Source organism: Atractosteus spatula, chromosome 15 (genome assembly GCF_055471065.1).
Source record: "Atractosteus spatula isolate fAtrSpa1 chromosome 15, fAtrSpa1.hap1, whole genome shotgun sequence".
In the NCBI taxonomy this organism is placed as follows: Eukaryota; Metazoa; Chordata; class Actinopteri; order Semionotiformes; family Lepisosteidae; genus Atractosteus; species Atractosteus spatula.
Window position 1 is genome coordinate 23624453 of NC_142720.1, and position 15813 is coordinate 23640265.

The 15813-nt window shown below is 38.2% G+C and overlaps 1 protein-coding gene across 1 annotated transcript in view; it reads right to left on the reverse strand.

Moving 5' to 3' along the window:
- khdrbs2 (KH domain containing, RNA binding, signal transduction associated 2) overlaps positions 1 to 15813 on the reverse strand; it is a 104391-nt gene that overhangs the window by 23026 nt on the left and 65552 nt on the right. The window contains exons 5-6 of the mRNA XM_088933984.1: positions 9014 to 9144; positions 5190 to 5388 (exon numbers count right to left, since the gene is read on the reverse strand). Of these exons, the coding sequence (XP_088790110.1) occupies positions 5190 to 5388; positions 9014 to 9144 (330 nt within the window). The remainder of the gene's footprint in view (positions 1 to 5189; positions 5389 to 9013; positions 9145 to 15813) is intronic.

Here is a 15813-nt window from a genome sequence, read left to right on the forward strand (position 1 = left end):
TAAATGTACTTCTATTTATTTTTCATTTGTGTCCTCTGATTTGTTTTTCACTGCTGATTCTTAGACTGGACACATGAAAAGTTTTTTTTGAGGAGGGGGGTATTCTCATGGATTTAAATCCATGATTATGTTGAGTTTTAAGCCTGTTGAAAACTTCATTACTGCATATATTTTTACACTGCTATACAGTATATGCTATACACTGCTATATCTTAAAGTTGAGGAGAATGAAAAGATGAGGACAGGGCATTCACCCCATTGCAGCATGAAGTTTATTTTGTCCTTAAATTTCTTATACTCATGTATTAGACTAGTTTTGAAGTGCTGTAATTACAATTATGCTAATTATTTTAATGATTATATTATTTTAGTACATTTAATAATTTATATTTTTGACATTGTGGGCATATTTCACAGTCCAGTACAAGCTTAAAAATATTTCCTCATTGGACATCCTGAAATAACCTCACCTACACTATAAGGCATACATATTCATAGACCTGGAACCTGCTGTATGTTGTGTGCTGGTGCTAAATTAAAATGGGTCCCTCATGTTTGGCAAAGTAATATTATTAATCTAACCTGGCTTAATTAAACCATTATGGAAACTGCCTTGAAGCTTGGTGTTTTCAGAATGCAGGAAAGATGCTTTATATATGTACTGCTTTGTTAATAGCACACTAGTTTTTTCCCACTTAAATATCTCAATATTGAGCGGTGTCATACATCATATGAAGTGTGTATAATTATAATACATACTGTGGAATATTTTCTTTGGCTGACATTTTATAGGAAGATTAAAAAATGTCAGTATATCTATGGATGTCACTTAGACTTTAATGTAATTACATGTGTATTGCTAATACAGATGAGACAAATAATGCAAACAAACAGGAATCTGTTGATAGGAAAATTGTGGACTGTGAAAGAATACACTGGTAAACTTCAGTGATAACCACAAAACTTTTAAAACAGAAACATAACAGTCATCCTTAGTTAAATATGATCATCATACTACACAAGCTGTTGTCATTATTTTTATATTTTCGTAGCTTATCTGAGAGAATCCAAAGAAAGAAAAGATTGAAATATGTCCAATCGAAAAAACATCAGAAACCATTGTCTAGAATAAACTAAAGTAATGCAAAAAGATTTGCCATGAAGGTTATCATATTTGCTCTGAATGACAAAAAGATTTTTCATGAATGTTGCTAGATTTCGAAGACGAGGCTAGATTTCTAACAATTATAGCAAAGTTTTAAAAATTCTACACACTGCAGATTTCATGTGTAATAGTATCATACAATTTGATGGAATTGCATGCTGTACATCTGTTTTATTAAGGTAGGAGTTCTGCATGGAGAAATCTTGAATCACATTTCCATAATTAGTTAACCTCAGAACTGTAACCTTAGGGTTGTAACTATGTCTATTGTTAAAAAGCAATTACAGAAGATATTAATGTAATTTGTGAATTTAAAAAAAGCCACCTTTGCTGATTATCCAATACTTCTTGAATTGAGTTATGAGATTTTAGGAAGATAAAGGGGCATTGTTATTTTACAACAGAACTATTACTGCAATGCTTGTTTAATATTAGAACAATTATTCTGTAATTCTGACTGCTTAAAATGACATTTTGAATTTTCTACTTGAAAGATTAAAACATTTTTGCAACCCTGAAGAACAATTATCTTTACTACAAAGTTTTCTTACAAAAACACTTGGTTATTTCCTTTTGCTATATTCTCATACGTTAATATCATGTATAAGCAAAGAGCTGAAGTCACATTGCTAGGCAACAGGCACCTCAGAGAAGAACTTCCTTTACCTGCCCCAGCATTACTCCTGTCAGGTGAACACACCGTTATGGAGGGAGAGAAGAGACGAGGATGCCTTCCTCCAAAACATGCAAAATTTTACATCCACACCACTTTGAATAATGTGTTTACTGTACATCTCGGCTCACAGCACCTGCTCCTGTAATGCACAGGGAACAGGTATTCTCCTCTGACCTGCCTGACAATTGATCCATTCACATTTGACCATGTTAGGAGCTCCACAGCACCTCCCAGAAGAGCTGGGCTGATCAGAGGTGCTGTGCATCTCTCTCTGACATCGCTGCAGGCCTGCAGCTGTGTGGGACGTTTTGCTCGGAAACGTGGCGATATTTTGGCTGACCCAAAGTGGCCAAACTGTGGAGCACTTGATCAGCTGTGCACAACCCAACTGTGGGTAATCCTTATCTCATTGACTGATGACCGAGTCTAGAATTAAACTGAAAATAGGTCACGGGATTCTGAACACCCAATAAAAGAGGACTTCGGGGGAGCTGCTCCACAGTCATATTAAAGAGGTCTGGATGGTGAGTTCTAGGCATCCTACAACACTTAATAAGTAAGAGGACCAAAGTTTGGGGGGGTGGCAGAGAGATAAAATGCATTCTCTAGAACCCTATAAAATTAAAATAATGAAACTTGCAGCCTAGCAACCCCACCCTCAAATATGTCTTTCCTGTCATTTAAACGAGCCCCTTTGCATTTTGACATTTGAATATTCTTACAGGAATGTGCTTTAGTTTAAGATGATTATGCACATGAATTCTCCTGCTTCCTGATACAAGGTTCAGAATATAGCACATTTTCCCACTGCACCTGTTCATTTGTCAAATTAAACCACAAGCTTCTCAGAAAAAAAGCAGTGTTCTGTACCTGAAACATGAAAGAAGATGGTTTCGTGTACAAAAGTTTCAGATCAATCCCAAAGATGCTAATTTAAGACAGTCTTTGTTATTGAGCAACGGCATATGTAAAATACTATAATTAACTCCTCAACCCTTAATCCTTTAAATTATCTGTGTGGTACAACAGTCTTCATAAAAGAAGGAAATGATACAAAATCACAACAATTTAAATTCTTCTCCTCCTTTACGCAGCTCACAGCTCTCGAATACTTCAGGCACTGCTGCATGCTGGCTAGAATTCATGCACACATGCTTTTGGCTGTGGTACAATTAAGCAGTCCTAGGTGTGTGCATGGAACATGCTGTGCTTACAGCAGTGTTGAGCTCATTCCTCTTTTCTCCCATGTGGTTACTCATTTTATTCCAGCTCTCATTTTTCACTTACAAATATAAAAAAAATAAATGACCAATTGCAATTCCTCCCTAAAGAAAACAAAGCATTTACTTTTAACACAAAAAACACAATAAATTGTAACCACTATTACAGAATCTCCTGGCATGTACCATATGCAAATGAGACGTGCTCTGCTGCATGTTGGGAAATTACCTATGAGATAATGACATGATGCAGAACAATACAGTCATAGATCAGAGCACTGAATCCATACATCCAAAGCTAGGTTATTCATCAGTTTCTTAACTAATCATTTTAATTCTTTAGACTCTCTTTACTTTTTTTATAAAACCACCTTAAAATTAGACATTCATTTCTGCCATAGTAATAGTAAGATTTTGGTGACTTAACAGATTTAAGACAAGAAGTGCTAACACTACTGACTTCAACTGTATACGAAGTCTGGAAAGACATTATTGTATGTGCTATAAAAATGACCAGAAAGGAAACTTTTATAAAACTGAACTGCAACCAGGGCACTGCAGGTTATTACCCATAAGGAAAAATATATTTTAAGAGCAAGAAGCCCTAATGATCTCAATGAAACAAATCATGCCCTCTGGACAAGACACAGATTCTTCAACTCAAGCATTTGTGTGCATGTCACTCTCACATTTTGTCTTTGCCATACACTAGTATTCACTTAATGTTTAATTTTACCATATCTATAGAGTTTTGAAAAGGAGTCTTCTTAGTTACAGACATTCAGATAAATATAATCCATGGTGAAAAAATATAATATAAATATACTGTCCTTTAAAGGTATTTGGAAATAACAAGGGATGGAGAGGTGGTATTCCAAAATATTATGGTATTATGAAATATGTTAAACTGCATTCAAAATCTTTGATGTTTATGAATAATCAAATGTTTACAGGCAACAAAAGTGGGTCTCTTTTTCGAGTGTTCAAGAGTTAGCAGAAGAGTCCTTTCCTGTGATTCATTTCTCTAGGTTTACTTTTGTCATTTAGTTATGTGATTAATGAGTAATGTTCACAGTATCTCAGTGTAATAGACTGTCTTTTCCAACCAGACAGATGGCTTTCACATAACTAAACGTGCAGCATCTGCACACTCAGACACGGAAGAGTGTGCTGCTCTAGGAAATGAACAGTTGTGAGATCCTTCGGCTCTGGACTAGAAAACCTCACCTGGATACTAAACTAATGTTCTCTTCTCTTCTAAAGCTCCAGGAGGAAAATGGTTACATTTCAATGCTCAGTTAAAGCATATTCATTATATTAATAATGAATATTAGAAGGGTCATTAAATATCAGTGTAATTAAAATTTGAGAAAGCCAAAATGCATTTTTAAAATTTTTATCATAGGATATTCAATGCTGTAATGCTGTAGGTGTCTTCCCAAAATTACTTCTTTACTATTAATCACGCGAAGGACTACTAGCCTAGATTCACAATATGTGTAAATATTGAACTCTACTATTAATGCACCTTACATGTATAGGTTTCCATTACAAGCACATCCCTCACTTTTGAGTACATAAATGTGAGACGCAAGTACTGAAAGAACATGGAGGCTTGTGTTTTAGATATTTCCAGAATCTGTGAATTTATTATTATCTGGTGTCTGGTATCTGTCCCTCTGATGTGAGAACAATAAGACGTCTCTCATTATTAACTCTGATTTGGTAATGACCCTTCACTCCCATTTTTTCCCATGTAAACAGTCTGAACTGCAAACAGGGGCACAGGAGGCCTTTTTATAGGGAAGCTGTGTAGAAATTGATTGCGAGGATGTTGCTCTTCATTAAGCTTTATTAACCTTAGTAAGCTGTTGACTTCTTCTAAATGCCTCCAAGTAACAACCTATCATGTGCATTTCTTCTCTACTCATCACGAACGCTAAGAACAATTCAACTTGATGAAAGTTGTGTGACCACAGTTCTTGCAAGCGGAACATGCGGCCGAGCCGTTTCCTAATGAAACCTCCCGCGGCACGAGATGCACGGAGCTGGGAGTGGGGGTTTCGGGTGGTGCAGCCCACTGGCTCTCGGTGGTGTACAAGCCCCCTGGGGCAGCCAGACAACTTACATAATCATCGTAGGGCTCGTGCGTCGCTGGCGGCAGCGGAGGCCTGTACCCTGGAGCTCCAGGCGTCCCACGAGCCCTGGGGGCGGGCACGCCTCTGGCCGACGCAGGCACTGGCAATGACGCGCGGGTGCCTGGGGCTCCCCTGGGTGCTGTAGCCCCCCTTCCTGGAGGGGGCGGAGGGATGGCTCCACCACGACCCCTGGAAGCAGAGACGGTTGGGAAACGTGAGTCGTGGTAAAATGGCAGGCAGCTGGAAAGACCATCGAAAGCCATCGCGTCCTGTGTCTGTGCCCAGTTAAGATTAACGTCTTCGTTTACAGTGTGATGTTTTAACACTGTGACAGAGACAAAGGGTCTAAACTGACCAGATTTGTCAAGATGTGTGCACATGTGAATTCACAAAACAAACTCCAGCCAGGACTCCAAAACTATGGTTAAATGACAAGATCATACAGGATATTTCACTTTCCTTCTCCACACCTAATGCCATCTTTTGCAAGGCCTGTAGTTTTTAGCATTGACTGCAGAAGCAATCAGCACAGTCACCTGTCTGCCACAGTGCATCAGAGACTGAGAAATAGACACCTTGTCAGGTAAAAACCCATGAAACCATAAACATCTTATCTATGCAGCCTATCCTGACAAGCTGTGGGCACAAGGCAGGGGTACACCAGTCCATCACAGAGCAGACGAGCACAAACACACACACTCACACCAGGCCCAGTTTTCCAGAAGTCAATTAATCCACCAGCATGTCTTTGGACTGTGGGAGGAAGCCAGAACACTCAGAGAAAACCCATGTGAACATTAGGAGAACATACTCCACACAGACAGCACGCCAGGTCTGGAACTGAACCCAGGGCTCCAGCACTGTGAGGTAGCAATGCTGACCACTGCACCACTGTGCTGCTCTTCCTTGAAACAGTATTAATTGTTATTTCTTTTAAATATCTCAACAGTAGATATTAGTATTGGTACCCCTGTTTGAACAATTCACCTCAAGTCAATGGATGTTCAAACAACTTAAAAAGTATATAACTGTTAATCAAGAATATTTATGAATTAGTGAATAGGATTGTTTCAACCGAAGGGTGACAATACATTTCTCTGCAACTGAAAAGGACAGCCTTTAGAAAAATGGATCACCCTCTCCAACCGTGTCATGGTTATTAAATGTCCTACTGAATGCATCACAAAGACAGAAAGCACAATCATGGTATTCGCATATTCCATTAAACACAGCAATCCTATTAGCATTAAAAAAACACTTACACGCTGTATAGATCAGAGAACACAAACCATTCTTGAGAAAAGACTGGATGGTTTTCATGGAGACACTAATCCATAGATGAATAATATACATATTTAAACAGCTGTCTGTGCGTGTTCACCATGCTGGGAAGGGAGGTGGTTATTACACAGCATGCTGTGGCTTCTGTTATATTTGACCAAAGTGTACGATACGAATCCAAGGCTGTACATGAATCCTGTGGAACTATTCCAAAATAACCTTCTATATATAAAGAATACCTTGTATGAAGAATCTATTCTATTCTTTAGCAAGCAGTACAAAAAAAAACAGGCCCTTCCAGGAAATAAAACCTACAGTACATAGAGACAAAAAAAAGAGATACTATTCGTGTAATGTGCTCTTTGTGTAATAGTGTTTAAGCTCTATGACTTAATAGGACACCACATTCTGGATTTCACATTTCTAGCGGATTTTAATGTCTGTATGCTTTACAAATTCCGGAAAGCTGGGCCAAAAAGAGCTAAAAATATACTCATCTCTAGGGCTCAAAAGCGGCGAAGAATGCATTTCACACAAAAACATTTAGTCCTAGGGTGCTCTGTGTTAAATTGGTCCAACTGGTACAGGTTGCTCAAGAATCTCGGCATTGAAAGGGTTATATCTGTAGGGAGGCTCTGTGGTGCAAGGGATAAATACTCACAGACTCTGTGTGAGCTGTTGGGTCACAAGAGTTCTTTTCTGGAACAGATCCACATATACTAGCAGAAGTATGACAGTAGAACTTAAAGTTCTTAAAAAAAGAACTTAAAAAAATCTAGACATTTGTTAAGAAGAGTACTGTCAAGTAAACTACAAACAGATACCAAAAGAATATTTTTGTCATTTTAAATAATGAAAAATAATTTTCTAGAAGTGAGTGCAGTAGATATTTAAATTAACATGCATTTTTTACAGTACCACCTGAAGCGGTGCAAGCTGTTACTGAATCCAACAATTCTTTGGGGATTGTCATTAGAAACATTCAAATTTCTGTGTGCATAAAAAATAGAGATCACAAGCCCAGGACACCAAAATCCTTCACCTGATAAAAAGCTAACGGTAAAAGCTTAGTTTTTCCCCTTTGTAGCTCGATATTTTGTTCTGTATAAAATACTGCCATGAGGCACACTGTAAGGCACAAAACTATAGTGTCTTCTACAGTATACACAGAGATCACTTTCACCTACATGATATTACCACTCTTACTGTATGTTGCATACATACAGTATTATCACCAAAGGAAACATTTAATTCTAGTAATACATGTACGTTTTTAGAACAAAGATGTAGGATATTGATTCAATGCTTTTAGAGTAGTTTTGATTAATAGCTCCTTCATGACTGGGTGAGATACATTCGAGTGACTTTGTTGCATAAGCACTAAATCACTTCATTAGAGGAAAGATGCATTTGGGCACAAGTGATGAGATGATTTAACCTGTTGAATATCGAACCTGATGAAACCCAAGAACGATGACTTCTCTGTTGCCATCAGGTGTTGGACTAAGCAGATTCACCACCAGTCAAGTCTTTCTTAGTGACCACCCTGAAGGATGTCTGCAAGTGTACCTCAGATGTGCAGAACAATATGTGAACCGGAAAGGTTCAGTATTTATGCAAATCGATTAAACGACATGCAGCATGTAGGGCTCAAAGACCATTGAACATATTTGACCAGGCTCTCTGAGAGGAGATTACCACAAGACTGCAACCTGGCTCAAAGCCTGCATCATAAATGTACAGCTTGTATTGCTTCCCATGATATTCACATGTCCTAAGAGTCCATGACTTAGTAGAGCACCTGCTGATCAGTCCTGTTGTTCACAAATGTTAACCACAATCAACACAGGTGAATTCACCTTTGTCAGGACAATGTTTAGTAAACTGTCAGTGCTCCTGCTACAAAAAATAGCTCCTGCTATAAGTTTGCATATGATAACTTTGAGAATTAGTTGCAGTTCTAAGTTTCATTTGAAGCTCGGTGCATTTAACGACTCATGGGCCTTGTAGTATTTATACTTCCATACAGTGATAGTTGAGGAACTAGGAGACAAGTGGTTGTGGATTATGGTCAGTGGAAGTTTTTGAAATGTTTTGTTCTTAAACTTTGTATTGCATAAAGTACTCTAGCTCTCCTTGTAAGACAAGGAAAATAATTACAGTACATTTCGGAGGGTGAGAGTTTAGAATATAAAGACAGTAAAGCTTTGGTTGACAAGCTCACTCCCAGAGTGCTGAACCACTGTACCCATGTCGGCAAGCTGCAAGGTTTTGTTTTTAAAAAGAAGGTCTGTGTTTTTGGAATTAGGATGCTCAGTATACTTAGCATATAGAGGTTACTTAGACCGTTTAATTGTGATCAGTTTTTCTTTTTACATGGAAAAGCAACCAGAGTGGTCAAAAATAAAACTGGAAAAAAACAGAAGCCCTACCTATTGGGAATTCCTGGATCTTTAAAAAAAATGAATGAGGATTTTGGTTAACAGCCTGAACGAACAATGTTGGACCATCCCTTGTAGGGGCAGTGCAGTACCTGGTTGCTGTTGCTGCAGGGGGGAGGCGAATACCTCGGCCCCGAATACTCCTCCCTCGGCTAGAATCGTCCGATCCATTCAGGTAAGAAAGCTCCCTTAATTGCTCCTGGCGGATCTCATCATTGTAGTCCTTTTTGAGAAGAAACAAGGGGATCATTAACATGAAAGTGGCAGGGCAACACAATAACAAGTGCCATAGAGTCTCCTCTGTTGTGTTACCGAGTCGGCTATTGGCAAAGACGTTCTCGATCCCCCCATGACTTTCTGCTGTTCAAAATAAGTATTACAGCCCCACAAGACCCACCTGAATATTCAAACAAAATTTGAAATTCCAAAAGCCTAAAATCCTCTAATATGACCTCTCATCTGAACTACAGTGCGGAACGTAGAATAGAATCCGAGGGCAAAGGGATTATTAGATATTATTATCTAACTATTATTATTAGAAGTCCGTAAATGGTTAAATTTAAAAGAAAATTGCAAGAGAATTATACAATCCTTCGATGTTGAATAAAGGGGTTATTTTCCATTTGATGTTGTAAAGTTACCATCTCTGAACAAAACTTTCAGCGTAATTAGTATTTTATCAAGTTTTGGATGGAATTTCAGTCCATCTCCACACAGGTTTCCTAGTGTGATTCTATTCAGCTGCATTGTAGAAGCTGATATTCTGGCTTCCCTTGAGAAACAGCAGGATAAAGCCCTAGGCTGATTTAGCTATTAGCAACCATATAATCTAGATTGAGTGGAATGGCCTCCCCTTGTTTATAACCTATCCAACGGCCTTCGTGGTGAATGTTAAGAGGTACATGAGCTGCAGTACTTCTGTAAGTGACCACAATTTGATTAGCACATACTGTACTGTGCTATAGAGGTGCTTTGCACACACTTCATGTCTCGCTTATTATGCCCTTACAATGCACTACAAATTTCTTAAATAGATTGTAACAAATGAAATCTATTTTTTATAGTAAAAGATGTGTCCAAGAAGTACAAGATGTGTCCGCGTCTCTTTCTGATAACGGATGACTTGATAGCAGCTGGTCAGGTAGGCCAGACATGTTCATTGTGAGCACGGCACCATTGTGCGCAAATGCTGGCAGGTTTAAAGACGCTCTGTTCATCTGCTGTGTGTGATGCAGCAACCACACAAAGGCCCTGTCTGGCTGAGTGTGACCCTGCTGTGCCTGATGCTGTCGCCTCAGCTTATTGTACTTGCCTGCTTCAGTAATATTTTTTGAGTCTTACAGAAGGCGAGTTCCAAACAGGAGTGACAGTGGTTAGGTCACAGACCTTTAAAGGTCTATAATCTCATCTGAAAGGAACATCACTTCAGTTTCATTGACAAAGACATAAACCTGTTTCAGAGACATTGAATCCTGCCCATCTATGTATGCCTTCTTTTACATTGCAATTTATAGTTCTTGAACTTCATGCAAGCAAAGGAGTCCTTTGTGTCAGTTCCTGTATATTGTAGTAATAATCCAATATCGGCACTGAAACTTAAAATTGAGATAGTATAGATGATCGTTTGAGAGATAAAATTGTCAATTTCAGCCTTTTATGTTTTCAAGCTGTGCATGGAAATTTCTTTAAAAACCTGTTTAAGAATTCAAAATCCTGATTTTCAAACTTGATATTTTTCAACAATGCATTTTTTCCCTTGTTGTGGTTCTTTTGTACCATTTCACATCCTTTACTGCTTTGCTTTTGAAGGACAGAAATATACAGATTATGATAGTTTGAGTAGTATCACTCCCAAAAGGGAAGAATTCTTCTACTCTGAAGAAGAATTCATGATTTGAGCAGACCCAATTCCTGCACTCTGTACACAACAAAGAACATAAAAACAACTCCCAGTTTAAATCCCATCAAAGGTTAGAGTTCTGCCACAGGTGGACCTGTTACTGGTTGGTAATAATAACATTAATTAATTTTAGGCTCAGAAATAAATTATGTCTAAGGTGATCTCATCAGTAATATCTGGTCTTAAGAAAGGCGTCTGTACAAATCTGTTAAGCCAGAGAATGTATTACCACACCCAAAGAAGGGCCAGAGAGCTTGTATCACAGCATGGGTAGGATGTTGCCACCGAAACTTAAAAAAAAATGTTTTTTTTAAATAAAAATCAAGACAATCGATCACAAAGTCACTTTTTATCTGATGACGCACTTCCAAACTTCCAATATGCATCGATAAGGTAATCAATAAGCCAGCAAAACAAGACCGCAAAAGCAAAAACCAGCAAAAAAATATATATATCCCATGTTTTTACCTTATTCTGAAGCTTGGTATATATCCACAGAACCCTAGACTAGCTTATCTCCAGACCTGGAGGCTATTGAACGTTATTGACTTTGTAGTAAATGTTTGAAGCAGGACCACCAGAAATAAGGCAATCTGATTGGTAAAAAGCACCGTCATTCATTGTATTTTCAGCCATTCAGGGCCCTTAGGGGGTAAGACTTCCTCTAGAAGCCTCAGGCTGTATTCCGCCTGCCTTTTAGCTGTCAATCATTGACTCAGAAGGGGTAATCAGTCGTTTTTTTATCAGTTTCTTATCAGTGGTCCTTTTCTTCACACCAGAAGGCAACTCTGAGGTTTTTTTTCATTGCATAACAGCACATAAAGGCTCTCTAGCAGTGTCTAAAGGTTTTTATAGCAATTGCAATGGTTTTTATTGTTATTATTTTCAATATTTGTATGATTTTTTATTATATGCGTGAAATTTCATTCCAGGTCCAGTTTTCACAAAACATGATGCAGATTTTTTTCTAATTGATCAATTTGTCCCAGATTTTTATCCAAGTTAGTAGTCACCTAGAACAAGGTTTTCAAATCATTCCCAGGCCTAGAACTGAAAATTCTGACCTCTGAAGACCAAAACAACATTTCCACCTTCTGTTTTTTTCATATGTTTGTCTGCTGCTTGGACACATTAAGAAATATAAGAAATTTGACTGTTCACTCTCAAAGCCAAGGAGGTTAGCTTCAATGTAAAACCTGAACCAGGCTCCTGCTATGTCCTGCTGCAGAGATATAACAATGTTTAAGGGGTGGAAATTCCAGGCGGACACTGGGGCTCTGGGTTCAATTCCAAGCATGCTATCTGGCTGGAGTTTGTACAGTATCTTCTCCCCATGCCAGTGTGGGGTTTTCTTGTACAGTCCAAAACAGATGGGTTAATTGGCTCCTGTGAGTGTGCATGTCTGCGTTTGCGTCTCAGTCCTGTGATGGATTGGTGTCCTTAATACAAAGTGTTTAAGTCCTTAATAAAAATGTCTGTTTTGTGGGACAAGCCAGAGCAACCCCTCTCGGGTGTGCTACCATAGAAACTCCTGACTGCAGTCAGCTTGAGGCATAGCTTCGATTCCTGACATCAACCTGGCCACCCTCAGATAGACACTTTGTAAAACTTTATTAGTACAATCAGCAATAAAATAATACACAATGATGTTTTTTTAACTAAGAAATGGCAGCAGTCCAGTTAAGTTATTGAGAATTCCAGGGCACATGGCAGAACCAATTTTAGCTTCATTCAAAAGGCAGTCAGGCGCAACAAACACAATTTAGTAATTCAGACACTCCAGAGCTAATGTATAATGAGTTGAGAGTCTATGATATACTTAGTTTACATTAAATACCTACTGAGGCTAAGTAAGCACATTAAAGTTAGCCAGTGTAAAAATTGTTTAATTAATACTTATTGCTTGGCAGGTTTTGGAGTACATTTTAAATATGGTTTTGTTTTTTGGATTTTATTCTATATAGGAAGACTTTTTCCATAAAATGCCAATTAAAGGGCAGACAGTCTAGACTCTCAAAAATGATCATTCTTAAAATATTGTACAGACAGCACAGTTTTAAATGAAGACTTAGTTCTGAGTAAATATGATAATATAATATTCTAGTTCATCTCCGATATCTATACTCTCGCAATAGGAGAGCCATTGGCAAGGTTTTTAACAGTAAAGCATGGAGAATGTGTAGTAATTCAGCATTTCTACAGTGTAATTATTATAAAATCCCTGACGGGGAGATTAAAAATAGGCAAACTGCAATATCCACAGGTAGCTTTCAGTGATCAAAAGCACTGAAGAGCTGAGGCCTCACAGACTTGTACCCAGAGCAAAAATGCACTACAAAAACAGCTAAAAACTAAGGGCTACCAGTAATACAGTTTCTTGTATGGAACAGTATATTAAATATGTTTTGTCTTAAACTGCATTGGCTGTTAGCAGCACTGTTGCTCAGTTGAAAGGGTAATTGGTCCTGGTGTGAGCGAGTCTCTGAGCCTGCCCTGTGAAGGACTGGCGTCCTGTCCAGGGTGTATCCTGCCTTGCTCCCATTGCTTGCCAGGATAGGCTCCAGCTCCCCGTGACCCTGAGTTGGATGAAGTGGTTAGAAGATGGATGGATGAAATGGATGTCTCTGTTCTTTCACAATGTTTGACAGCACTAGATCGAGGTTATGCTACTGAGCATAACAGTTTTAATACAATTTTTGATAGCAATTAGGTCTGTTTCTGAGTTTAGAAATCTGTGTCAGCTTTGATCCCTCACTTACTCTTTCATGCATATTGTTAGTCAATGACAATGTGAATAGAACTGTTTAAAAAATTCCAGTAGTTTTTCCTATTTACCTCACTTTTTAAAATGGAAAAAAATTGTTAAAATTTTATAAAATAAAATGAACTATTATCCAGCAGAAACCTTAAGTAGTTTACTAACACAGCATTCTGAAATAAAATTTATTTTGAGTATAATGAACTGTGCTATGTTACCTTTTTTGCTTTTTTGAGATTAACTGGGTCTCTAACAGAAACATTCAAAGTTGTGATGCAGTGTTTGTGAGCTGACAGCTGCAGCCCTTTCTTTCTCAACCTAAGGAATCCACCACACTGCATGCAGGTTCAGATAACACTACTGAAATTAATGGATTCATTCTGGGGAACCTAAAACAGAATACTCCAAACAAGAAAAGAAACAAAAATGTGCCACTATATACAGTGTATTCCATATAAAACTCTTCATTCCAGATTAACTTGGTTCTAAAAGATGGAAAAAGTTGCATTCAGAGACCAGAAATCCTTGCTCTCTACTGCAGATGTACTGTATTCTACTGTTTTGCGGTCTTTCTTTAGCATGGCAGTATTTTGGAAACACAAGGAGCTTAACAGGTCAAGCCAAATCTCTTCAAGATTTTCGTAGCCAGTAAGGCTTTGTACACCACAGTAGGAGCCCGGAAAGTCTTGAGTTCACTCTAGGAAACAACAGTTTTGAAAATCTGTTTTGAAATTGGATGCAAAAGTGAGGAAAGTTTAAGGATAGAGATAGTAACAACCATGACTGTGACTGTTACCCTCTTGTCTGCTTTCACACTGCTTCCTGTGTGGCCACAGCTTTTGTTAATACTTTAGTTTAATTATTCTTTACTTGAAATTTATTAAAATAGTTGTTATGCTTACCTTATTTTATTTCTCTTAAAAAAACATGAAAACACCAAATCAAAGGAATATGCAATATACTGTAGTAAAATGCAGAATAGTATACAGAGCCTTATAGGATAGAATTTACAGATCCCAGCAAAAATCCACCACACATGAAGAAGAGCAGTGGAATTCCAAAATTAGTTTCTCTGAATATGAATTTTAGAACTTAATTTTGCTTCATGAGAAATGTTTACTCTTTCCTTTTAAAAGTCCTTTGGTGCTGCAGCTGCTAATGAGATTCTCACTTGCTCTGTCAGCAGATTGTTACCAGATTATTTCTTGTAAGATTCTGTGATGCCAAGCTACACCTCATTTGAGGATAAACTGCCAATAGTCTCAGAAAGGAGCATATGGTAACAAAATAATGAATGTTCAAAGAGACCCTTGCTGAAAGCAAGTGGGAAGACATAGCTGGGAAACTTGTTGTAGTCTGTTTAGAAGTGCATACGGTTTCTATGCCCAGTGACACTCCTTCCCAATGTCCTGGAGTGCCAGTTTGTTGTTTTTCTCCAAGCTCTACTTGCAATACGTTATCGAATCCCTTGTTGGATTGGATTGGCATCACTACAGTCATCAGTCACTGTCTGAAGGCAAGTATGGCACCTGGAGGATTTGGGAACTTCACGACCAGGGGTGGAGTGTGGCGTTCTGTGTGCGATTTAGGATGAATTGAAAAGTTCAATCACAGTCCCTCTCCCAAAACGTGCTGTGTCTGAATTGTTTAGGAAATGTGAAGAGGCTGTATCAGGAGCTGAACCAATAGGGTTTTTGATGGGATTACTGATCTAAGTCTTGATGTCATTGCTCTGTGTGCTCAAGCCAATTAGGACCTAAATCTGAAGTGGAGAGAGATGATTAAATCCAATTGAAGACAAAATTACAGCCTGCTGCCTTGATTAGCCCCCATTTTGAAAACAACTTATTTTGGTGTTCAAAGGCTTGAACCTCCAGACCTGTTTTTTTTTTTTAAATAATGTACGGTATAAGCACTCTGCATTTATTAAGATTCACCAAGATCTCAGTGTGTCTATTTTTCTTAATTTATTTAAGGGTTAGGGCTTCCCTGGGAGATACAAAATATGCCTTTTCCTCCCTACAGACTCCAAGTAGAGAACACCCATTCAGGCAGCTTGATGCCTCAAACACATGCAGTCATATCGCAAGTTATTTTGTCCTTCAGTTAGCTTTCAGCTTCAGTCTTTCCAAATCCTCAGGAAGACAAGACTAGTTCAAAAATCACTCCTGTCATCACCTGTAAATTTTACTTGGCTCTATAAAATTCGAGACATCTCTTGTTAAAAATATAAG